The sequence below is a fragment of the Protopterus annectens genome, chromosome 14.part0, assembly GCF_019279795.1.
Source record: "Protopterus annectens isolate FY-2018-M chromosome 14.part0, PAN1.0, whole genome shotgun sequence".
NCBI classification, from domain to species: domain Eukaryota; kingdom Metazoa; phylum Chordata; order Ceratodontiformes; family Protopteridae; genus Protopterus; species Protopterus annectens.
This window is the reverse complement of record NC_056748.1, coordinates 444948154-444975412: the sequence shown is the minus strand read 5'-3', so window position 1 is coordinate 444975412 and position 27259 is coordinate 444948154. Positions and strand designations below refer to the sequence as shown.

The 27259-nt window shown below is 39.7% G+C and overlaps 1 protein-coding gene across 1 annotated transcript in view; it reads right to left on the bottom strand.

Annotated features, from left to right (window-relative positions):
- Positions 1-27259, bottom strand: part of EVC2 (EvC ciliary complex subunit 2) — a 1983677-nt gene that overhangs the window by 1034694 nt on the left and 921724 nt on the right. The window contains exon 9 of the mRNA XM_044056208.1: positions 17194-17345. Coding sequence (XP_043912143.1) covers positions 17194-17345 — 152 coding nt within the window. The remainder of the gene's footprint in view (positions 1-17193; positions 17346-27259) is intronic.

Genomic DNA, 27259 nt, shown 5'->3' with positions numbered 1-27259 from the left:
TTTTTTTCAAATAAACTCCAATGAAACAAGTTCATCCTAGACATCGTTTCAGAAAAAAAAAATCATTCAAAAGGAAAAACAGAAGTTGTTCCCTCGCAATCAGTTACCTGTTCACCCCACTGGCAATCTTCAGAAAGTGAATAATTCTCTTTTCTCTTATCAGAAATAATTATCTCTTCCTTATCATTCGGCTTATTGTTGAAAGAATGCCCTTCTAAATTGCACAGTCTATAAACAAAGAGATTATGTCTAGATCTACTGGATGTCACTGCCTCCCCCCTTTACTCAGCACTCATTAGGCAAATCATTGACTATCATTCCCCCTTTGACATGTATCTGTCCAGACACATGCAGCAACTGAAACTCCCACAGAAATACCGTATTAAAAGGATGCAAGGCCTAAACAAGATGTCCTACATGGACCAACTGAAAGCCATGTCACTATACTCGGTATCCTACAGACTGCTAAGAGGTGACGTGTGTCTGGCAGATAAGGCATCCTCTGACCAAATACCAATGGATTTACTACACATCAGCAAGTTAAATGGCATTCGAAATTCTTCATCCAAGAAACTAAATCTCTTCTGCAACATCAACAGAATGGTTTGGAGGGACAGACATATTTCAAAGAGGAAACAGCTGTGCTGGAACAGACTCCCCACCCACAACCAATAAAATTAATTTTTAACTATATTCAAGTGCAATTTGGATCTATGGATGAAAACAGAAAATTTACTCCCAGGACTGCCCCCTGTACTACTAATGGACAGAAGCAGCTCCTAAATGCTTTAACCAGTGCATGGGTCCATTCAAATCATCTATGGTATGATGCCAGTTATAGTCATTAGGGGTAATATATAATTATTGACCATGAGATGGATAAGGCCAAACTGTAAACAAATGGGATAGGTTAATCTGAGCACAAAAAGGGAAACTGGCTAGGCTTAAAATGGCCCACAAGGGCAGCTAGCCTAGTACTTAAGTACTTATGTATTAACCTATGAAAAGTCAGAATATAAAAGGTTAAATGCAAGAAATAAGCCTTGAGCTTACCCCAATAAATCTTCTTTGTCTAAAGTAAGAGAGACAAAAGAAGATCCGTTTAAATTTCAGCTTTTTTTTAAAGGAATGTCCATAGAAACAGACCAGTTCCTGTAAAGGACCATCACCCCAGGGAACATACCTGTAACATGCCTGACAGACAGCCTGCAGCTCCTAAAAAGGCAGATTGTGTCCCCAAAGAAAGAAAGACAGAGAAGCATTCTCTGCTCCTTTACAGACTGACAAGAACGGCTCTTCCATGCCTGGCAAGGACACTCCAGCAGTCACACAGGCTATGTCTAAACCCTGGTCCGTGGTGGCTGAAGGGACTACAAAACCAAGGAAGAAGATGAGTGGCCTGAGGAACCAGAAATGGCCACTGCAGGGTAACCAATCTATGGTTGAGCCAAAATAGTAGCCTGTTGAAGAAGCAAAGTCTGTCTGGAAAGTTTCTTCTTTTTTTGGCCACATCTGTCTGCCCTTCAGTGTGAATAACCAAGAAACTGGTAAGTTGTCCCATGGTAAAGCTGAAAAATGAGTCAGAAACCCAAGTAACAATGACAGCAACAGTAAGCAACTGATAAGTATGAAAAAGTAAGTGTATTCACCAGAAACAAACACAGTGACAAGCGCAACATACATTTGTCCCAGCCCTTACATATAATTTATACAGTTTTTTATCAATACAGTTTAGAATAAACCCCAGAAAAAACAAATATTTATATGAAAACTAATGAAAGAACCACACTTTTTTAACAGACAAAAATGTCATATGACAATCTAATAAAAGTTAATTCCTAGCAAAAACGGAACAGTTTTTGTCAGAAAAGTGCTGTTTCCGTCACAGAATTAATGTGGAAGTTCTTCTCCCATGAAGGGAACTTATCTGCCAAATAATGGTGAAATACTACCCAAGCATTGATCCTTTAAAGATCATAAATAAAAGCATTCTTCAGCAGCAAGAAAGCTGCCAATGGGGAGTATGAAAGGTGTCCTTAAGTTCTGGAAGCCTCCTAGCTGTTAAACCTTTGGCAGTATATAACCCATACAGCTAAGGCTACTGCAGCCATGGTCTAATGATAAATATTCAAAGTTACAGGTCTGTAAATAAGGTATAGCTGCTATGTATTTTGCAGTGAAGCAGTGTGGTAATTTAATATACAGTTTCAGCTATATTTACTAATTTAACAGCTTCATAAAATCAATAAATCAAATCTTAACCAGCAGGCAAAGCCATCTGTGCATAAACAAAATGTATGTACTTATCATAATGATGGATCTTTGTGAACCATTTCCTCATACCTGAACCCTTGGACTGACTTAAGCCAAACTCTTTTCAGAATTTCTCAGCAGCATGAATTCCCATCCCTCCCAAAATCCATCTCTGCCTTTCCTTTCAGCAGATCAAGTTAAGTTAAGCTTTACAAGAAAGATTCAATACCCTCTGTCTTGATAGTGAAGTAAGAAAGGACAATAGGTATTATACATGTATATAAATGCATCAATCTGTTTAGGCCTCTTAATTATCCTTCACAATGATGAGGAGGTGACAATGTACATAGGAAGGGGGATAGTGGATGGGTATGCTGCAGTGCTAGGACTTGAATAATGAATCTCCATCGCAAAAGAAAATACATACTTGATTTTGAGATCACATCCAGTTTGTTGTATTTTGCAAAGGTAAGCAGAGGAGCCCATACTCCAAATGTACATATTATTATCTACTGAAAGATTTCTGAAATAAGCTACTGAAGTGGTCAATAATCCTGTAAAACAAGCTTTTGGTTTACCTGGAAGGGGTATGTGGCTAGAAGACAAACAATATGTGATATGATCAGACAGCCAACTAGACAGTATGGCTTTGGTAACTGAGTCCAGGCCTGTTATGTGCAAAGAATACAAATAACTTGTGAACCCTCCTAACATTTTTGGTATGTCTTAAGCAAAAACACAGTTGTCTATGGATACCTAAGCAATGCAGTCTGACTTTTATCTTGCTTGCTCATTGGGGAGGGGATTGGAAAATTTGTGGCTTTATCAGGTTATTGTCAGATGCTATTTTTGGTATGAATACAGACTTAATTCTAAAGGTAACCCGATGTTTATGAAAGAAGAAAAATGTGGCGGCACACTAGATAAACTCTTACATTTTCGTGGCTGAGGTCATGGGCACCAGAAATAAATTCTTCCGACAAAGGTACTTAAGATCTGCTTTGTCAAAATGTTTGAAGGGTTGACAGGTCAAATTTTCCCTGAAACAAATTAGTGACTTGTGGGGTAGCTTGGTCCCTGAGTAGGGAATCTAATTAGAAAGGTTCACTTAAGGAAAACTTTGAAAATCTCTTAGAGACTAAGGAAGAACAACACCTTACTGAAAGTTAGAGATTTTTTGCAGATGAACCTTAATAAATGAACAGCTACAGCCTATGTCAAATATGTCTAAGAAATGGAAGTGCTGCAGGAACTGTGTCACTCAAATGGAAACTTTTTGCTATTTGCTTTAGTACAGTTTTCTGGTAGACAACTTCTGTGATGTTAAGATTTGGACCAACAAGGGAGGGTATACTGAGGTCCCTGTCCAATAACTGAATTGGAGAAACCATATAGTTAGTCGTAGGGAATAAATGCCTTGCTGGGTCTGTCAAACAAATGGGTGAGAAGCCTCGCTTGAGAGTTAAGATAACCGAGTCTCACCATGAGGTAAGGCCATGGAAGGGGAAAACAGAGCTGTGTGGGCAAAACTTGTGATTACTCTGGATTTCTGCATCAATTTCATCATGATGGGCAACTAGGGAAATGGTGTAAAAGAGACCCAGTGGTGACTCGTGCACTAAGCTGTCCCTGGGTGTCTGACCCTGTTGCAGGAGTAAGGAAAAGATGCTACTGCATTTGGCATTGGAGGGTGATGTAAATACAACACAACGATGCTTCCCCAGAGACACAGAGCATCCTCACTGTAGACATATTTAGAGACCACTTGTGGGTCAGCAGGAGACATCTGCTGAGTGTATCTGCTAGATAGCTGTCTTGTTCCATAATGTGCATTGCTATCAGAAAGTGCTACAATAAGACTGTCTACTCCATACCCTCACTGCTTCTTGACACAGTAGGTATGGCTTGGTACTGCCTCAGATCTGTTCTGAGCTACAACAAAATGGCATTAAATACACTGATCCCAAGGATATTGCCAATATCCTAGCAGACTGAGGCAGTGCCAACTTCACCCCCCCTCTCAACCCCTAAAGTGCCCATCTCAATACTGAAAGATTGCAAATTTCGGTAATAACGGCCACACAGGTAAAAACCAGACTCTCCAAAGCTAAGAATACAGCATCCATGGGACCAGACAACATCCCGGGCTGTGTACTACATGAACTACAAAATGAACTGACACCTCACCTAAGTGTCATGTTTAATCATAGCCTCACCTCAGGCATCGTGTCACTGAGTGGCACACAGCTACAGTTATCCCACTCCACAAGGGGGGATCCACCTTGGATCCTGGGAACTACCACCCCATCAGTCTGGCGAGCCTGATCTGCAAGGCCATGGAATGTATTATCATGGAACTTATAAACAAAGACATTGGCAACCTTCAAACACTGGATCCCACCCATTTTGGGTTCATGAAGGGCCGATCTCGTCTCCTGAACCTGACTGACTTCTTCAAATCAGTCTCCAGAGCTGTGGACGAGGGTAAGGCGATCCACACAGCCTATCTGGACCTCACCAAGGCCTTTGACACCATCACCCACTATGGAATCATAGATAAACTTACTAAGCTGGGCATTAATCCCTATGTCACTCGATGGGTTGCCAACTGTCTTACTGACAGAGCCCACATTGAAAGAACCACACTTTTTTAACAGACAAAAATGTCATATGACAATCTAATAAAAGTTAATTCCTAGCAAAAACGGAACAGTTTTTGTCAGAAAAGTGCTGTTTCCGTCACAGAATTAATGTGGAAGTTCTTCTCCCGTGAAGGGAACTTATCTGCCAAATAATGGTGAAATACTACCCAAGCATTGATCCTTTAAATATCATAAATAACAGCATTCTTCAGCAGCAAGAAAGCTGCCAATGGGGAGTATGAAAGGTGTCCTTAAGTTCTGGAAGCCTCCTAGCTGTTAAACCTTTGGCAGTATATAACCCATACAGCTAAGGCTACTGCAGCCATGGTCTAATGATAAATATTCAAAGTTACAGGTCTGTAAATAAGATATAGCTGCTATGTATTTTGCAGTGAAGCAGTGTGGTAATTTAATATACAGTTTCAGCTATATTTACTAATTTAACAGCTTCATAAAATCAATAAATCAAATCTTAACCAGCAGGCAATGCCATCTGTGCATAAACAAAATGTATGTACTTATCATAATGATGGATCTTTGTGAACCATTTCCTCATACCTGAACCCTTGGACTGACTTAAGCCAAACTCTTTTCAGAATTTCTCAGCAGCATGAATTCCCATCCCTCCCAAAATCCATCTCTGCCTTTCCTTTCAGCAGATCAAGTTAAGTTAAGCTTTACAAGAAAGATTCAATACCCTCTGTCTTGATAGTGAAGTAAGAAAGGACAATAGGTATTATACATGTATATAAATGCATCAATCTGTTTAGGCCTCTTAATTATCCTTCACAATGATGAGGAGGTGACAATGTACATAGGAAGGGGGATAGTGGATGGGTATGCTGCAGTGCTAGGACTTGAATAATGAATCTCCATCGCAAAAGAAAATACATACTTGATTTTGAGATCACATCCAGTTTGTTGTATTTTGCAAAGGTAAGCAGAGGAGCCCATACTCCAAATGTACATATTATTATCTACTGAAAGATTTCTGAAATAAGCTACTGAAGTGGTCAATAATCCTGTAAAACAAGCTTTTGGTTTACCTGGAAGGTATGTGGCTAGAAGACAAACAATATGTGATATGATCAGACAGCCAACTAGACAGTATGGCTTTGGTAACTGAGTCCAGGCCTGTTATGTGCAAAGAATACAAATAACTTGTGAACCCTCCTAACATTTTTGGTATGTCTTAAGCAAAAACACAGTTGTCTATGGATACCTAAGCAATGCAGTCTGACTTTTATCTTGCTTGCTCATTGGGGAGGGGATTGGAAAATTTGTGGCTTTATCAGGTTATTGTCAGATGCTATTTTTGGTATGAATACAGACGTAATTCTAAAGGTAACCCGATGTTTATGAAAGAAGAAAATGTATGCACACTAGATAAACTCTTACATTTTCATGGCTGAGGTCATGGCACCAGAAAATAATTCTTCCGACAAAGGTACTTAAGATCTGCTTTGTCAAAATGTTTGAAGGGTTGACAGGTCAAATTTTCCCTGAAACAAATTAGTGACTGTGGGGGTAGCTTGGTCCCTGAGTAGGGAATCTAATTAGAAAGGTTCACTTAAGGAAAACTTTGAAAATCTCTTAGAGACTAAGGAAGAACAACACCTTACTGAAAGTTAGAGATTTTTTGCAGATGAACCTTAATAAATGAACAGCTACAGCCTATGTCAAATATGTCTAAGAAATGGAAGTGCTGCAGGAACTGTGTCACTCAAATGGAAACTTTTTGCTATTTGCTTTAGTACAGTTTTCTGGTAGACAACTTCTGTGATGTTAAGATTTGGACTAACAAGGGAGGGTATACTGAGGTCCCTGTCCAATAACTGAATTGGAGAAACCATATAGTTAGTTGTAGGGAATAAATGCCTTGCTGGGTCTGTCAAACAAATGGGTGAGAAGCCTCGCTTGAGAGTTAAGATAACCGAGTCTCACCATGAGGTAAGGCCATGGAAGGGGAAAACAGAGCTGTGTGGGCAAAACTTGTGATTACTCTGGATTTCTGCATCAATTTCATCATGATGGGCAACTAGGGAAATGGTGTAAAGGCCAGTGGTGACTGGTCGTGCTAAGCTGTCCCCTGGGTGTCTGACTGTGTGCAGGAGTAAGGAAAAGATGCTACTGCATTTGGCATTGGAGGGTGATGTAAATACAACACAACGATGCTTCCCCAGAGACACAGAGCATCCTCACTGTAGACATATTTAGAGACCACTTGTGGGTCAGCAGGAGACATCTGCTGAGTGTATCTGCTAGATAGCTGTCTTGTTCCATAATGTGCATTGCCATCAGAAAGTGTACACAATAAGACTGTCTACTCCATACCTCTCTGCTTCTTGACACAGTAGATATGGCTTGGTACTGCCTCTGATCTGATCTGTGCTACAACGAAATGGCAACAAATACAATGATCCCATGGATATAGCCAATATCCTAGCTAGCAGAGGCAGGCAGTGCACCCCCCCCCCCCCCCTCAAAGTGCCCATCTCAATACATGAGAGAAAGCAAATTGCATAATAATAACCACACACAGGTAAAACCAGACTCTCCAAAGCTAAGAATACAGCATCCATGGGACCAGACAACATCCCGGGCTGTGTACTACATGAAAATACAAAATGAACTGACACCTCACCTAAGTGTCATGTTTAATCATAGCCTCCTCTCAGGCATCATGGTCTTCTGAGTGGCACACAGCTACAGTTATCCCACTCCACAAGGGGGATCCACCTTGGATCCTGGGAAAACTACCACCCCATCAGTCTGGCGAGCCTGATCTGCAAGGCCATGGAATGTATTATCATGGAACTTATAAACAAAGACATTGGCAACCTTCAAACACACCCCCCCCCCATTTTGGGTTCATGAAGGGCCGATCTCGTCTCCTGAACCTGACTGACTTCTTCAAATCAGTCTCCAGAGCTGTGGACGAGGGTAAGGCGGTCCACACAGCCTATCTGGACCTCACCAAGGCCTTTGACACCATCACCCACTATGGAATCATAGATAAACTTACTAAGCTGGGCATTAATCCCTATGTCACTTGATGGGTTGCCAACTGTCTTACTGACAGAGCCCACATTGTAAAAGTAGCCGGCTCCAAATCCAGCTCCAGACAAGTGACAAGTGGAGTACCTCAGGGTTCAGTCCTGGGACCTCTCTTGTTTGGCATCTACTTCTCTGAAGTACAGGCAACACTAAGGGACTCTGGCTAACAAAGTTAACAGATGACTGCAAACTAGGAGCCATTACTGAATCCCCAAATGATGTGGATATTCTACAAAAGGGCCTTACAGAAACAGATGCTTGGTGCCAGAGCCATGGGCTCAAGCTCAATGCCAAAAAATGTATAGTTAGCCCCTTTGGGAAAAAAACATGTACCTGTGAATTACCACATAGGTGGCAGTACACCGAACACCAAAAGTGTGATAAGAGACTTAGGGACACAGGTGGATGGTGGTCTCACCTTCGATAACCACATCGCCACAACAGTCAGAAAATCCTTCTATCTGGCACACCTCATCATTATGGGCTTTTCATTCAGAAAAAAGGAGGTCATTGTCCCTCTGTACTCATCCATTAGACCCATTAGAGAATACAACGCCCCATTTGGTATGTACCTCTCAAGACATCTGCAACAACTGGAAAGGTAGCAGAAATACCTCACTAAAAGAATCACAGGCCTAAAGCACATGCCCTATGCTGACTATCTAAAAAAACTCCAGCAATGCTTTGTCGCATAACGTCTACTCAGAGGCGATCTCTGCTTAACATGCAAGGCCATGTCAGACCCACACTACAACAACTACACTTAAAGAAATCCCAATCCCTCACAGCCACATGCTCCAGGGATCTAAACCTTGCATCCATGGGACCTGATGGTGTCCCCGGCTGTGTGCTCCACGAACTCAATGAGGAATTAAACCCACAGCTAGGACAGCTGTTTAATCAAAGTCTCTCACCTCTACACTGCATCCACCAGGGTGGCGCACTGCAACTGTGGTCCCACTTCACAAAGGCGGTGCCTCCACCGACCCTGGAAATTACCGGCCCATTAGCTTGACAAGCCTTATCTGCAAAGCCATGGAGAGGATCATAATGGACCTCATAAATAAAGATGTAGGGAATTTGCAGACTTTGGATCCAACCCAGTTTGGCTTTGTCAAAGGCAGATCATGCCTTTTAAACTTGGTTGACTTTTTCGAAACAGTCACCAAAGCCATTGATGAGGGAAAGGCAGTCCATACAGCCTACCTCGATCTGGCTAAGGCCTTCGATACAATACCCCACTCGGGTATCATTGAAAAACTCATCAGCTTAAATGTTCCCATACATCACACAATGGATGGGTTAAACTGGCTGATGACAGAACCCACAGGGTCAGAGTTGCTGGCCATGTCAGACTCAAAGCCTGTCACAAGTGGTGTCCCACAGGGCTCAGTCCTGGGCCCACTCTTGTTTGGCATCTACTTTCAAGTACAAGCAAACACAGGAGGGTTATGGCTGACAAAGTTTGCAGATGACTGCAAACTGGGCGCCATAGTAGAAAACACATCTGACACAGATATCCTTCAGAAGGGTCTCACAGAAACGGATAACTGGTGCCAGAGCCATGGCCTAAAGTTAAATAAAATGCCAAAATGCATAGTCATACCCGAAAAACAAAACAACCCCCTACCTAAAATAAATAGGTGGCAATCCACCACAGAAGAAGTTATATCAGAATGGGGGACCCAGGTTGTTAGTAGTAGTCTGTCATTCACACCCATAGCTAGCTAAAGTAGAAGAAGACCTCTTACTGCCCCAATTTTATCATGGAGAAGGCTCATTCATCTAGATCAAGGAGGTCATAGTCTTACTTTACTCATCACTCATCAGAATGATGATTGAGTAATGCCCCCCATTGAAATGTATCTGACCGACACTTGCAGCAGCTGGAGAGAATGCCACAAAAGTATAGTCACCCACAGCTACCACTACCCTGGCAATCCACTGAGCACAGGCACAGAATATCAGGGACCTGGGGAGGGGACAGGATAGTAGTATCATTTGACACCCATGTAGCTAAAGTCTAACCCAGACCTTCTACATTGCCTTATCATGAAGGATTCTCATCTAGATCAAGGGAGGTCATAGTCTCCTTTAAGGGATCCTCAGTCCCTCAACATCACCATCAGACAAATGACCATTCGGAATGTATCTGACCCGACACTTGCAGCAGCTGGAGAGGCCTAAAGTTCCTCACTTCAAGTCCAAAAAAAATCTCAAAAGTCTCAAAAAAATCTGTCCATGCTGCCCGACCTGAAAGAAAACCAGCTCTATTCAGTCGCTTAGAGCTTTCAGAGGTGTGACCTTAACGCAACACATACAAGGCCATGTCCATGACCAGATTTGATAAAAAAATTTCACTCAAAAAATCCATCTCCACAAGAGGCGGGGAGGGAGAAACCTCGACAATGGCTTAAATGGCTGGAGCTGGAGGGGAGAGTTCACCACCCAAAGATGCTGTGGAACTTGGAAAAAAATCCGGTACATGTGGCAGAGCACCTCTGGGGCCTTGTTGTTCAGAGATCTGAAAACCAATGGGATGGATGGGCATAGCCCAGGGACCCCAGGGATTACCTCAGTGTCACTGGCACAGCAGCAAAATAATAATGGGTTCCCCCCATACTAAAGGGGTGGCGTAAGCCACAAAACGATGGGCTAGGCTTGTAAATGCCCTCGGGCAGATAGCCTAGTATGAACCTATGAACCTATGAACCTATCACAATGAACAAAATATGCTGGAGGGATAGTTTCCTGACCCAGAGACTCCCCAGACTCTGGAATAGACTGCCCATACATGTCAAGCAGAGCGCCTCTTTGGCCCTCTTCAAAAGGAACTTGACGATTGGTTGGGAGATAGGAAATTCACCCCGGGGATCACGTTAGTCCCCCTGCTAAACAGGGATCCAGGGAAGTAAATATTGTGGGAAGAAATAGTCAGGGAATTGTTATGGCTAGGTTTGTATAGGTCCTAGGGTCGACAGCCTAGTACCAACCTATGAACCTATGTACCATACCACTGACAAGGCTGTTGGACTGGATGGTCACTACACCTTAAGGAAACGATTCCAGAAAAGCCTGCAATGTTAGAAGGACCACCCTCATCCACAAGATTAATATATAGACTAGCCTACGTTCAGATTCCTTGGACTTTTTGTCAACACATTGCCCCCCCCCCACCACAGGACAGCTGCATCTGTAGTAATTGTAACTGGTGGAAAAGGAGAGAAAAGAGGAAACCCTTTATTAGGTTTGGCTGATGTAGTCACCACTGTAGATGTCAGCTTCATGCCTTCAATATCCAGACTGGTTTGGTCACTGAATCATGTGACTGAGACCACTGTACTCAGAGTCCACTGTTGTACCCCCATGTGACATCTTGCTAGGGGATTCAAGCACAGAGTCACTGCCATTAAACCTAGAACCTTACAACTGCTGAAACTGGTGGGCTCTGTTGTAGTAACAACTGTTTTACAACAGAATGCATGGAGAGAACTTATTCTCATGGGAGACTGACTACTCTCAGTCTAGTGTACACGTGGCAGAAGATAAATACTAGAATTTATCAAGGTTCCAGCTGCAACTTTGTAGTGCTGCCTGTAATTCTGAAGGACAAGCACAACTACAGAAAAAAAGTCTTTTTTTCTCAGCAAAGACTCCTCTCAGCAGCCATGAGCTAGTCATCTGGGTAAGGGAAGATTTGGATTCCCAACAGCCAACATGAGCTGCCACCACTGTCATGTAATTGGTAAACAGCCTGGAGACTGTGGTGAAACCAAAGGGTAAGGTTTTGAATGGATAACGACTGACTCCTACCTGGAAGTGATGGTATCTTCTGGATGCCTTTGCTATCGTTATATGTAGATAGGTGGGGCCCCATGAATCCCAGAACCAAGGTCACCAGAGCCAAGAGTGTTGGTGCCAATGGAAAGGTTTCCACAGTTAGTGACAAAGGACGCAATACGGTGTCCATGACAGCCTCCAATACTTCCAGTTCCATAACTAAGCCCGAGATAGGAGCAGGAGACATGGAGGGGTTGGGACCTTTTCTGGCAAACTCAGATGGAGGGGGATGAGAGAACATCAAGCTCAAACCAAGCCTTGATCAAGGCCATCATCAAGGAGCTGCCTACATTGAAGGTTCAGATCTTTGTTGAGATTCAGCTCTGGGAACCTGATCAGATGTTAGGTCTGGATCAGCTCTAGGAATTTTAGGACAGTAGGGCAATTTGGAAACCCTAGCCCTACTTTATCTTCTCTTTCTTTCACATTTCTTCTCTCTCAAAGAGTCCTTTTGAGAAGAACATATTCCTTCTCTCTAAAATAGTTCTAGTATGAAAATCTTTGCACACACAGCAGTCTACAGTCAAATGATCCACGTCTCCAGCCACACAATATGTCCTGTGTGGGTGAGGGTGGAGATTTTGTGGATGTACTGATTACACTTAGAAAAGCTAGAGGCCTTATGTTGGTCTATCATGAAACATCAAACAGTTATGATTACTACACAAATCAAAGCACAAAAACTTACTTTGCCAAAAGACAGCTTGTGAATATAGAGATCAACTGTAAATCAACTTAATGAATTAAAAATACTAGTAACAAGAAGTTAATATGTCAACCAATGCAATAAAATAAACCATTATTCATACACATTTGTTTTTTTTTTTTTTTTTGCCGTGAAGTACAGTCTAGGAATGGGTAGGCTGCTGAGAAAAAAGCTGCCTAGGTGAAAATTGAGAGAGATGAAAATAACTGAAATTAGAAGTGAAAAAAAAATAGTTGAAATGCAGGTAAACTATAAGAAACAATAATAACAATGCAAAAAGTGAAAAAAAATATGGCATTTGTATGCACAAAGAAATGTCTCTAAGACAAGGTTTAAGCTAAGATGATATGATATGATATACTATTTTAAAACAGCAAACCAGATTTGGTGAAAGAAAAGGAAGAGCTACATTACGGATGTCAGAGGAGGAGCTCTAGCTTCTGACAGATTCTAAAAAGACACTGAAAGAAGGATGCCTATAGAAGCTAGTCCAAGTATTACAGTGTGAGGAATGGATCATGTACAATCATTGCTTTCTGTATCACCCTATCTTTGATTTTGATTTTGCTAGCTGTCACTTTATGGAAACCCAGAGTAAATTTGCAACTTCATGATTTTTTTTTCATGACAGCATGTTTAAAAAGAAAAATAAAACTCACACATTTCCAACATTACTGAAAGATACAAAACAAGTTGTGGTGTTCTACTTCTAGTCAAAAATAAGTGTTGAGGCATCTAAGCAGTGAGACATTTCCCTGTGGCACATATGTTTGGGATCACATGGTTGAATTGACATTCAGGTGCAGAGAACTATGGCTGTTGCAAATTCCCTGTGGGCACAGAGAATAATGCCGTGCCCACAACTTCAGTAACCAAATAAACAGGGAGAAAATAATGTCTATGGCCCCCAAGGCATCATGAGATACCAAGCAGTATGGCAGGCATCAAAAGAAGGCATCAGCAGCAGGCTGACCAGTGGGCATGTCAGTGGCAGTAAAACTGCAGTGCACAATGGGCAGTCCCCTTTATAATTGGTGTGTGTGGACCACTACCCCCTTTACAATATTTCGGGAACATGATCTAAAATGCATAGTGGAGCATAAATGTCACTACAGCAGCATACAGGATTTCCTCCATGCTGCAGCACTGTTGTAGTTAGATAAGCATGTACTGTACACTGAGCACAACATGCATTACTTCTTCATCCTCCATACACTTGGTTATTAACATTATGGGCATGGCAGTGTGTGCTTCTTTTTGTCCACAAGGAATTTGCAACAGCCATATTTCTCTGCAGCTGAATGTCATTTCAGCCATGTGACCCCAAACAAATGTACCACAGGGAAATGTCTCATCGACTAGGCACATAAACCCCAAAAATTATAACATTCAAACAATCATGATAAAAAGAAATAATTCAAACATAACTTCAGACACAAACTGGATAACAATACAGGTTACAACAGGACATTCTCTTAAAATCTCTCTCTGCTCTCTTTCTCTCTGTATACAGACATATATTTATACATCTATATGTACATATCTATATCTATATACACACACACACACACACACACACACACACACACACACACACATGCGCGCGAGCGTGCACACACAAAATGTTCACAGCTGCTTGATCGACCACAGCTGCTTGACATATCAAGATGGTAGACAGGTGTGCAAGATTAACAATATGAGATGGGAAAACATTCCCTTTCCCTGGGGACTGTGCAGTCTTGGAGTTAATACATATAATTAGCAGGGGAGTAGGAGGTGCAGGACAGCTTCTCCCCCACCAAAAAATTATGTTATTTATTTTTTTTTTATGTGGTGATGATTTTTCTCACGCATGGGCAGTTGACTATCAATGTTTGAGTTGTTGACGTTTTGTGGTTAACATTCTTGCCATTGACATTTTGCTATATATATATATATATATATATATATATATATTTATTTATATATATATATATATATATATTATTTTAGTTACAAGCTGTACAGGCTTTATACTGCATCAGGATAATAAAGGCTGTTCACAAGCAAGCTAAACTTAATACAGTGTTATCATGGGCTGCTGGGGTTGGAGTGGGATATAAAATTTAATTGATATATGTAGAATTAAGATAGCAATTTCCCTTGTCTTTACAAGGGTAGATGTCTCGACTATTGTCCTTGGTTTAAGATATAGACAAGGTTTTGTTTAAACAAAAGGCCTGACATGCAGGGCAAACTGATGAAAGGCATGGTTAATGGTTGTTTTCTTGCATCTGCAAAGTTATTACCTTGTTTTTTTTCCTTTAACAAATGCTCAAGATGGGAGACAATAAGTCTGCAAGAGCAGAAAGTTGGCATGGGGAGTCTATACATTCTGCTCTTTGTAAAATTTATAAAGATTCTTGTATGCAGCTGCAAAGTTAATAACTTGTTTGCATTGCTGACTGCTTTTATGTGGATCTGAGCTGTACGTGCAGACAGTTAATCATGAGAGTTCTGGGCACTGTATGCTGAAAAAAATGTAACATTAAAGATATAATGGCAAACAGTTCAGTCAAAAATAGAGTAAAACTGTAGGGAGTGAAAGTAGCAGAAAATATTCTAAGAACTAAGCCAAAATAGGAATGGAGAAAAGAGATTCTGATGATAAGGATGACTGCAATTAGGGATACAGACAATAGGAAAGAGGGAGATGTAATTTATTGGAGAAAACTTGCAAAGGAACCAAGGTGCCTGGAGCAAATATCGAGAGAGGGAAAGATGACAGAATGGGAAGTTGCCAAGAATTTATTTGGACTGCAGGTTAGAGATTGCCTTCCCTTATCAAGGACTGATATCAGCGTATAGGAAAAGAGAAGAAATAGGGGGTCCTAAATGACAGATCAGCACTGGTAGAATCTTTAGTAGAACTTAGAAAGAAGCTGCTATTAAAAGGAAATAATTAGTAGATCATATATAATACTGCATGATAACTATAAGAATCAGTCAGAGGAGGTTAGAAAGGATTGGGAAAAGAGACTGGATAAGCAATTCATAAAGAAACAAATGAGAGGATATATGCATGTCTTCCAAATATGCAACAAAATCTAGAAGATTTAGGATTTCTGCTTGGAAATGTTTACATAGATGTTTTTATACCCCAAGTAGATTCCAGAGAATTTTTTTCTGTGGTAGACAGCAAATGTTGGAGGTGTGACTGGAAAGAAAGAAGCAATTGAGAACATGTATTCTGGGAGTGCGGTGAGTTGGTGGACTTTAAGGAGTCCCTGCAGAATGCACTGTCAGAGATGCTGGGCGGGTGGATTGGTGTGATGAGGGAGATGATTTTTCTGAGCTATAACACAGAATTGGAATTGTCCAGACACGGTAAGGTCTTGTTGTCTCTAATTACGGTGGCTGCCAAAAAAAAAGCAATTACTAGAAAATGGAAATCAAAATCTAAACAAACTTTTCTTTCCAGTTTGTGTGGTATAGTAGAAAATCCATTGTTCTCTGTGTGTTCTGTCTTCTAATTCTACCGTTTTTTTTTTTGTTTTGAAACAGCTCTTTTTTTAGAAGCTTCATACTTTGTCAGCCTTTTCCTCGGTTTAACCTCTGATTTTTGCAGTTGTATCAGTTTATTGGAATTGCTAGTTAAAGCTTCTTCTATTTTTTCAGCATTTTATTTGAGATGATGTATTCCTTCAGTGTTTCATTTATTTTATTCTTTCCTATAAATTACTGGAAGCCATCTCCTGTATCAAACCTGAAACCTGAACTGCTTTTTTTTTACCAGCTGCAGGATTCTTCCCAGCTAGTTTTTTTTCTTCTCCTTTTCTAGTTGATTTTCTTTCAGGTTCTCCAAATTTCTTCTTTGCTGTTATCCAGGCAGTGCAATTACAAGCCAGTGAGTAAATTTCATCCAAACTGACAGTTTCAATGGCTCTTTTGTATCATTTTCTATTTTCACACTGGCAGAACTGAAATCAACCTGTTGATCAATGTGCAGCCATCTTAGAAGTCCCATTGTTGTAATTACTGTTGATATTACTTTATGTTAAGATGTTGTTGTTTGCTTGCTTGGTTTTTGATTGAAAATGTTCCTAGGACCAGCTCACTTACCCAATTAATACAAAAAGTCAGTGAAATATTCTAACTTCATAATATACTTGCTATACTATCTTAATGCCTATCAATATATTACATCTAAATTACATACACAAATCACCATACTTTGTTAAGTCTGTAAGGAGTTTTTAAAACAGATTACTGATATGTATGTTTTTACTTGGAAAAATGGACTAAAATAAACTTGTACAACAGCTTTTTATCTGTAATATCTGTAGTGAATACTTCTATAAGTTTGTGATGCAGAACTGATGTTCATCAGGCATTGTGACTAATGGTTACTGAACTCTCTCCAGTTTTGGTCACTGTCAGGTTAGCTTCAACTTTTGTTTTACAAATACGAGAAAAACAATTGTAGAGGCAATTCGGGCATTACTCAGTTATGAAACCATATTCTGAGGAGGTGAGGCAGTTTGGGTATTACTCAATTATGAAACCATATTCTGAGGAGGTACACAACCTTATGCTTTCAAAATAGAATAACTAGGTATGATGCATCCTAAAAGTCTAAACGTCTTACACTGACAATTATACACTATAAATGTAATATGACGGGTAAAAACTGCCCAAATTATCCCAAAGTCTTACTCTTCTAAAGAGTCCAGCATGTTGTCAATGTCTTCATACACAAATAAGTCAAGTATCCTCTCCTCCAAAGCGAGATCATCTTTAAATGATGATAGTGACTCATATTCTGAAGTTTCTGACTTGCTTCTGGGACCCAGACCAATTCTCTTTCTCTGTATCAAGGCAAAAAAAATTATATGAAACTACAAGATAAATCAAAGAAGAAACAGAAAACATATGGATAAGGTAACCATAAATTACATTATAAAAGCCAAAAAGCATGAATTATTTAAAACAAACAGGCATGCATCAGGTGAAAATTACTAATGTTTTTATCCATACAACTACATTTAGCTTGAGTACAAAAGATATGTACTTACATCATTAGTTAATTTGTGAGGAAGCATTTTAAATTCCATTTCTGATACACCAGCTTAGCACAGTTCTAAATTTTATCTAGCTCCTATGCTTAAGGGCTTGTTTGCCTAAAGATGGCACATCATGATGTCAGACACTAAAATGATAGAGCAGTTCTGACCCCTACACTCTGAAGTTTAACACCCTGCATTGAGTACACACAACCGGAAGATAAAGAAATAAAATGCAGAATATAAAATTATGTAACTGTCCAACTTACAGGAAGTTCAATCTACAGATGCTGGATATAAAAGCATTCACAACAAAGAATAAGTTGCAGGTGGGAAGTCAACACTCCCTTCAGAAGACCTCCTCTATATATGGTAAGCAGATGCCTGTTATATTTAACTTTGGAGGTCCTCTGCTGTGAATAACAGTTAGGAAGAGTCCCTAGACATGTTTTAATGTTTTGGTAACAAATATTTTATACAGAAGAATAAACCAGTTTTCAGAATTTTTGTGTAGGCTATGCGTGTACAGCAGCTGACTGTTTCAGGTTCTGCTGAAATATCTGAGCAGGCTTCCCCCATGATAATAGGTACTATTCTTATAATGACTTTTGTTACTTTTATGGCAACTCGTTAAACTAAATACCTAAGAAAAAGATGAAATCAAAATCCATCTTTTTTGCCTATTTCATAAACTTTCCTTACTGATGCAAATTGCTTTGCTTAAAGCATTAATCAATGTGTAGACCAGGCTTGCAAAGCACAGTACAATATTTAGTATGTTATTAGCTTCTATTACTCCCTCCAAACATGAAAAGCATGCAGTATGAGACTGTAAACCAAATAGCTCAACAACATGACTATTTGGTTCTTGCTTTATAGCAGCATATCAGGCTCCTGTTTCCAAGTGTTTTTAAGGATTCATAAGAGTTTTAAGTCTATTTTAGTCTAATGACAATGTATGCCTTGCCAATACCCCCCTCAGGCTTTACCTTCTTACTCAAGGTGGGAAAGGCCAGTAAGTCCCAGGGTAAATTTGAGAGCACCGACCCAATCACCCAGGTTACATATGAAGAAAAATAAAGAACTGCATTGCTTAATCTGCAGAGGGAGTTTGTTCCAGAGAAGAAGAAGCAGTTGAGTGATGAAACTATCACTTCACGGTGTTCTGTTGATCTGTTTATCTGATAATGAAGGTTCAGTTTGCTGATTATAGTGTTAGCTTACTTACTGAGATATAATAGGTCAAGGACTACTGGGCCTCTAATAGCATGGTAACCAATGCACAGTTCACTCTTCAACAGTCTACAAGGCACATAGAACAGGGACAGGGCTTCCAGTCTCCTCTTGTAACGAAAGTTCTTAAAAGCAGAGATCTTTACAACTGCGAACCTCTGGGATATTTTGAGTTTGTTAATATGTTGAGTGAGGTACATACAAAATGTAGCACTGCAGTCCATAAATGGTCTAATCAGTGTTGAATATAGGGGAACAATAACATACTTGCTATTAATTGTGCTAATAAGAAGAAAAATTTCCTCTTTACAATTGTAAGGTAAAGATCAAGGTAAAGAGAATGATCAATCTATTTGTCCAAGTCCTTGAGTACCCTTCTGCTAAGCAAAGGTATGTTATATATATTGTATAATGTGGGTATTTTCCAATAGAAACAATACTACACTTTGCTGTGTTCAGTTTAAGCTCATTATCCATGCATCATGTACTAACTAGGTTAAGCTCTTTCTGAAGAATACAGATATTTGGTGCTAGTTCGACAATTATACCCAGTTTGCAGTCATTTGTAAATTATTTTAATCAGATGTCCACATTATCAATTTTGAGATCAGAGAAGTATATGCCAAACAGGAGATAGCTCAATGCAGACCCTTGGGGGAATGCCAATAGTTGTTACCTCAGCAGGACTCAAAAAACTATATTCCACACAAACTATTTGTGATCTGTCTTCTGGCCAACTGGTTTTCCATCGTATCACATAATGCATTGCTAAGCACAACAACTTTCCAGCATGAAGTATGTTATCAAATACTTTGGTCAGATTGAGATAAGTTGTATGAGCAGCAAAACCACTGATGACTTGTGGAACAATCTTGAAAAAAATAAGACTTGCTAGGCATGATATCCACTTGATGAAGCTAAATCACTGGGATGAAGCCGAACAAAATTCCTGAAATCATTATTAATAAGATTAGTTATGACATGTTCCATAGTTTTACTGATCAGACTCATAAGCCTGACTGGTCTGCAATTTGTAGGGTCTGTGGTAGGGCCATCCTTGTGGAGGGGCAATGCTACAGCAAGATGTGTAGATTCTGGAACATAACTGGTGGATACATTTAGGTTATACAAATTAAGAAGATGTTCAGCAATAGCCTGTTTCAGTGTCTAAAAAGCAACCAAATACGTTGTCTGGACCCATGGAGAAAGTGTTTTGTTTTTTGAGAACACCTAAAGAATGTTTTTATTAGTAATGGCAGGTGGTGTCAAGTATTCTGGGATGAATGATGTTTGAATGGTTTGACTAGAGATATAGGGGGTGAAGTCTGCAATGAACTTATTCACTAGTATATGTGTGATGTCACTGGGGTCAAGTGGGGGTAGTCCCATAAAGGAAAAGCTCAGAACAATATTAAGTGTTATTTCTTAGTTTTCTAACACAGCTAATGAAGGACTAGTAGTTATCCTTCACTTTCAGAAGATAATCTCCATTAATGGTTTGCTTTACTGGTTCTTATAGTGCTTTTCAGTTTTTTGGTGATACTTTTAATACTATCCTCAGTTCGAAGAGTTCTAGCTTTACTGTACAACTTAAGGAGGTTTTTTTATTCATTATAAAGCATGTTTATGCCAACTGACTACTAGGAGAGTGATGATTTCAAAATTTCCCACTATTTTATGCAATTTTCCATATGGGCTTGCTGTGTCGGGGTAGGCAATACTGATTTTTATGAGTAAACTTAGAGCGATTTCATCATATATTTGTATAAAGTTTACCTTTGGAAATCCTTAAACATGGAGATGTTGATTACAACAGGCAGTGTGGTTCTGGGAGTAAATGAGTCTATGGTTTGACATAAATGGACAGACTGGGATAGTGGAACAGGTGTAGGCAATATTAGTGGGGACCAGATTCAGAATATTTTGACTGCTTGTGGGTTTGCCAGTTATTTGATCAAGGAAATTCATATTTATCAAACGCAAAAATCTCTGGGTTTACCCTACATTAAACGTATTGGTGGGCTCCAGAGTATGGATTGATATCTGAAGTCAACCAGGATTATGGAGTTATTGCTTATAGAAATGTTTTCTACAACTTCCAGGAGTCTAACCTGATCATCTGATGACAAAGAAGAGGTTCACTAACATGCTATAATCTGGAGATAAGTTTCTGAGTCACTGGGTACCAGTCTGGATAACATGTGGCCCTTGACAAATATGGAAATACCACTGCAGCTTCCAGCAGGCCTGAAGGCAAGGTAGGTGAAAACCCACCTACAGAAGTTGTGCTTTCTTTACGTTTAAACCAAGTTGCTGCAACTACACATGGACCTGTTCCAGATACAGGTGTTCTATCACTAACTTGAATGTAATTGCAATAACTCACTGCATGATGACAGCCAAGTATCTGTGAATGCAAGCCATTAAACAATTTTATGAACTACTAAAACACGTTATTCATCCTGATAGTGTTGCAAGTATACTGCTAGAGTCCATCAAGCTAAATCAAATTTAATAAAGTGCTGTGATGAAAACACTTTACAATGGCAAGGAAAACATCAATTCACAACTGAAGTTTATGAAATGTATGTCAGTATAATGCTTCATATTTGTAAGAATTGATAGGACTGTAGAATACAAGAATGAACTGGAAATAACTGAAAGAAACTATAATGAGACTGGAATGAATGTATTTTATTTGTTGATTATGCAATGTTGTGCTTAAAAGATGCCAGTGTGCGCTTTATGCGCCACACCTTGTACCTTTCAGAATAAGAATCTGCACACACTGTGGTTTGGTTAAGAATGTTTTATTATATAAAGTGGAGGTAGACATCAACAATATCTGAATCAAATTTTAATATCCATAGTTTCTGCACTCATTATACTGTCCGTAAATTCAGTAGTCAGTATGTGATAATTACTGTCTCCAGTGACAGTGAGGATGATTATGTCCATAGTTTCTGCACTCATATTCCTTTCCTCCTGAATAATATAATTAGTATTCTGGAATGCTGGATAACTGACTTGACTTCTGTACTCAATCTTGAGTGCCTGCAGACTGCACTACAATGACTTGCTGCATATCAGTCCAAATGAACTAAATGTGTCTGAAGTATTTCATAATAATACCAAAACCCTGTAAATTTCTATGTGCCCCTTTAACCTTGTCTAACCCTTGTACCATCAAAATCAAGATTTGTTTGGACTCAATGCACTGCACATTCTGTTATTCTTATACAAGCATTCTTGACTGAAAGTTATTTTACTGACTGAAACTGATTCATTAAAACTTCATGCAAAATGTGAATGCCTGCTTTAATATCCCTGTATTTCTAGACTTATGCACAATACTATATTTTTGTCTAACAAACTACATTTAAATGATACCTGATGTTACAACTCCTCCTGAGATACCTGAACACATGGATATCTATTTCTGTAGTCACTTTAAAATATGAAATATAAAATGAAGACACACTCCTAACCATACATTTTATGCCTAGCAAAGTCTATTTTACTAACGTATTTATGTAAGACTTATTCTGTAACAACTGTCGCTGAAATTACTGTAATGGGATTTACTTCTGTAATTACTTTATAAGTCTAGTAATATGGTCTGCAAAGGATGCTATAATGATCACTAGAACCAATACAAAATCATTTTTCTTTATCTTGGAAATAAACTTGCAATTTTAATTTTGACCAATAGATGTCAGTTGAGTAGTTATGGTCTGTTTGGATTAAAGTCTTTTAAATTTATGATTTAATTATAACTGGGCAATTCTTTAATATGTTAAACCTGGTAAACTATCTTTTTTACACCTATAATATACATATCTTGAAGCATAATTACCATATACTGCAATAACTTGTTTCTGTAAATCTTTAGCTAGATTTGTTACTGATAATCCATTTTACCTTTTTAAGTTCTATGTGCTGTAATACATGTCTGCCTTTTAATTTTGTGTCTTAATTATTCTGTCGATATCTATGTGCTGTAACAGTAGCAGTACATTTACTAAAACCTATGCTTTCTAAATTTTAGCTCTATACCTTTGCACACACTGACAGTGTATTTTTACTTTCTAATGCATTAGGTAATGTGCACTGTATTTTCTAAATGAATTAACAAATTAAGCCTGACCTGTTATGCCTTGAGTATATTAAATAACTATTCTTTAGATAACTTATCTTAATAAGCATATTACAAATAATTATGTCACTTTACTCTTAAAACTAATGACTGAATAATGTGAAGTGTCATTAGTTGCATGTTGTAAACTGTCTAATAATGCTGTTAAAAATGTACACCTGAGTATGAATGTCATATTCTGAAACTTGATTAAAATTTACATAAAATGATGCATAGTTATATTGAACATGTAAAATAGCGGTGTATAAATGTTATATTCTGGAAACTAACTAAAGAATACATTTTCTGCTAGTTTTACCTGAGTACAGATAAAAACAAACTGAAATCTAGTAAATGTTATATTCTGGAAACTAAACTATAAAAGCATAAACTGAAATTTGGTAAATGTTATTGTGACAATGTGAGGTATTGCCAGCTATGCCAGGGGAAATAGGGCAGTGGATGTGTAACATAGATAGCTGCAGTTTTGTAAAGGATTATATGTCATTTGTATATCAAACCAATTTGTCCAGGTGCTTGTGTTGAAAATGTATTTCAAAAGTTGCTTGTGTTAAAATAATGTACCAACAGTGGGTCCTGCTGGACATAAAAAGAAATGCATATGTATGTCAGACTGTGTTGGAATTAATATACTGTAACAGAGGATACTGGAAGACAAGAGGGTTAATCACAGCCCAGCTAACTTTGAAAAATAGTCTGAAATTAAATTACCTGCTTGGCCATAAAGATTGTGGGCCGGATTCACAAAACCTCAGTGTAAGACTTAATATGTCTTACTCGGAGGCTGCAGTTGAACGGTATGACATCAGCATGCCATGCATATTCATGAGGGCATGCTGAATCATACCCTAGTCTAACACAGTCTGTGTAGGAAAGTAGGGGGCATGTCCGACTGCCGGGTACAGCAAAGGGACACTCCCCCAGAAGAGTCAGAGTCCTGAAAGTAAACACCCATGAGCGAGTACGCTGAAATTTCAAGGAACACACCACATATCCCCACAGACTAAATCCTACTGAAAATGTGTAAAATGTAAAAATATCAGTTCCTTTTTTTTTTATAATTTCCAAAATGTTTGCCCGCATTTGCGCTCTTTTGCGTGGGTATGCCCTTCGCTCAGCCACAGTTAACAGACAGTGAAAAGTATATAAGATCTACATATGCAAATTAAGCCAAGTAGCAATAGAGTAGCGGTAGAGACGTCGGCCAAAGAGGAGGTAGTCACGGTTCGAGCAACCACAATATCATTCTCCATTTTTATTTAAATAAGTATGAAACACTCCCCCTGACATATATAACTATAATTTAAGTAAAATGTAATGAAATGGCCCATGTATTTGTGAACAAAACCGATGTAATATATAACAAAAGGATCATAACTGCCCATAGCTTAGCAACGCTTTAACAAGCTTAATATGAGTGCCTGTAGCTGAGCAGCACTTTAAAAAGCTTAATATGAGTGCCCGTAGCCGAGCAGCACTTTAACAAGCTTAATATGAGTGCCCGTAGCTGAGCAGCACTTTAACAAGCTTAATATGAGTGCCCGTAGCTGAGCAGTGCTTTAACAAGCTTAATATGAGTGCCCGTAGCTGGGCAGTGCTTCACCCAGCTTAATATGAGGGCTTATAGCTAAATAGCGTGTTACCCAGCATAAGCCGTTTGCGCGGAGCTGCGCAGCGCGCCAAACAGCTTACCGTCGGGCAACATTGGGCAAGCTGTAGCAAAGTCATCTTTACACAAACACACCTCCTAGCCTGTCTAGACAGTAGTAAAATAAAAAAGCAATGACAAGGGTCGAACCCGGGATACTGTGCACCATAGTCAAAGTACTGAACCACTAAGCCATGACAGTTGTACTTAGAAATACAGTATTACCATACATATAAGAATGAATGAAAATATAACCATGACAAAGCAGGTTTGCTTCAAGCTGAGAAATATCCAAAATGACCAATCACAGATAAGTGCGGGAAAACCGGCATATATAAGCCCCATAGGTGGGAATACACACCATAACTGATTATGGTACCCATTTGCAGTCAGGATGGCAGGTGCAAGAGAGGGAAATCGCTTTAGAGGCGTGAGAGGTCAAAACATATGGTTTGGCTCCTAGTCATCATGAAGGCCAACTCATGCAGAGCCAGGTTCAATGGGGGTTTTACAAGGCAGTAGGCGTGGAAACCGTTGGCATCATCACCCAGTGCTACAGGTGCATTCCGAGACTGGTGAACAGGTCCGCCACCACCCACCACCATGCGTGCCGCATTTTAAAAAGGACCAACTGAAACCTGATGATATCCAGAGGTTCCCGCCAAATGCATTGCCCCGGCCAAATGCCCGTACGCCCCACTACCGAGTAAGTATCCATGTAATTAAGTATGTAAGAAATGCTATCCTAGCCTATAGTATGGATAGGTATGTTCCAATATTCCTTCATTTATATTTACAGCTGCAGGTGTTCGTTCCGCGAATTGGCAAGCCTATGCTGATAGGCTGGCAAGGTTGCGCCACCAGGCAGGTTAGTAATTATTCTGCTGGTATTGTTATAGAATATAAGTGAGACAGCCTGTAAAAGAGTTCAGTGTTGTATCCCAGTAATAAAGGTCAAATAAGCCTAGAAGAAAGATTCTGATAGTATTGTAAGATTAGATAAGTGATGCAGCCTGGAAAAGAGTATTGCAATCCAGTAATAAAGATTAAACAAGTCTCAAATAGAGTTTCCACCTGTATTGTAATATCAGAAAACTGATTCAGCCTGAAAATGAGTGTTGTAATCAATCAACAAAGGATAGACAAGTGTCGAATACATCCTTGTAAATTCTGCCATATGAAATAAGTGAGTCAGCTGGAAAGGATTGTTGTAACCCAGTAATAAATGTTAATAAAGCCTAGAATTACGTACCATCCTGAAATGTAAATATAAAACAAGTGAGATAGTGTGAGAAAGACAGTTTGAAGCTACCAAGAAAGCTGTAATAAGTCTGGAATAAAGGTATACTGCATTCACTACATAATGAAATGAATGAGACAGCCACAACCAAAGAGTGAAATGTCTTTAATAAAGTACAGAACCTGGACTGTGTCCATCCCACAATTTGGATATGTTGCTGTACCCTTGTATTATGGAGATAGTATGGTTGTATGAAATGCTGAACATCCACAGCTGTCTAGACCCATATAAATCATATGTAGCAGGATGCTTTACCTGAACACAGCCAGATATGAACATATATGAATAAAAATGGAATGTATATTAATGTAGCAGTAACATCCACATCACCAACATTCCTAAGGTTACATACAGGAAACTGTACTAATACATGTAGGGGATATATATCTGCATCTACTAGGAATGTACAGTATATGTATAGGTAGTTTAAGTTGTTAATGTAATATTTCTCCACCCTACCCTATTCTCACAAATGATGCCATTCCACACCAAACTGGGTATGTGTATTCACAATTAATTCCCATGGACATTTGTCTTGTTGGTTTATACATATCTGCATGTACGTTGATGCATGTGCCCTGTTCACATATCCAAACCTGATGGCCTGTTGCCACCAATGAACCCTGCATGCTGTTGGAATGCCCACTGTTGTTCTAAATATGCATGTGTTATGCTTGCTGCTCAATGTTCGGAATTAATGTGTGTTTGGTTAATGGGAATACTGATGCATGCTGTTACAACTAATTTTGAATGGTGTTGTTTGTTACTAACCCAAGATGCCATATAATACTGCTAAACATAGGACAACAGGGAAGGCGGGTTCCAGCGGACCCACCTCTCCCACCTCAGCTGGTGAGTGCACCTGGCACCAGTGCCCAGACCGGGACCTCCTCCTCCGGTGGCCCTGTGCCACCTTTGGGTAGAAGTGCTGCAGGAGATGGGGCTTGTCCCCCCTCTGCAAGCGTGGCTGGAGGAGAGCCTCCACTCACCCTCCATAGGGTCCAGACTGTGGTGCGTAGTGAGATCAGGCGTTCCGTGACTGATCCCCTATGCCAGCTTGAGGCGAGAGTGGCGCAACTCACGGGTGTGCCTGCCCATCCTATCCAGCCCCCAGCACAGCCCCGGCCTGGGCTGTGAAGGCGAAGTGGTAAGTGCCCATGGGTGGGGATCTCAGTTCCACTGTTGCCATTTGTAGGCTCATGGGCTTGCGATATCCAAACATCCGTCCCCGTCAATTGTGTTTACCCCCCACGTGTCATACTCTGCCCCTGTATGCGTCTTGTTTGTCTTGTCTGTTAACCTCCCCAACCTACCTCCCCAAATATACCTACTTCCTGTACCTCACATTCCACTCTCACCTGAAAAAAAAATAAAAAAAGGGC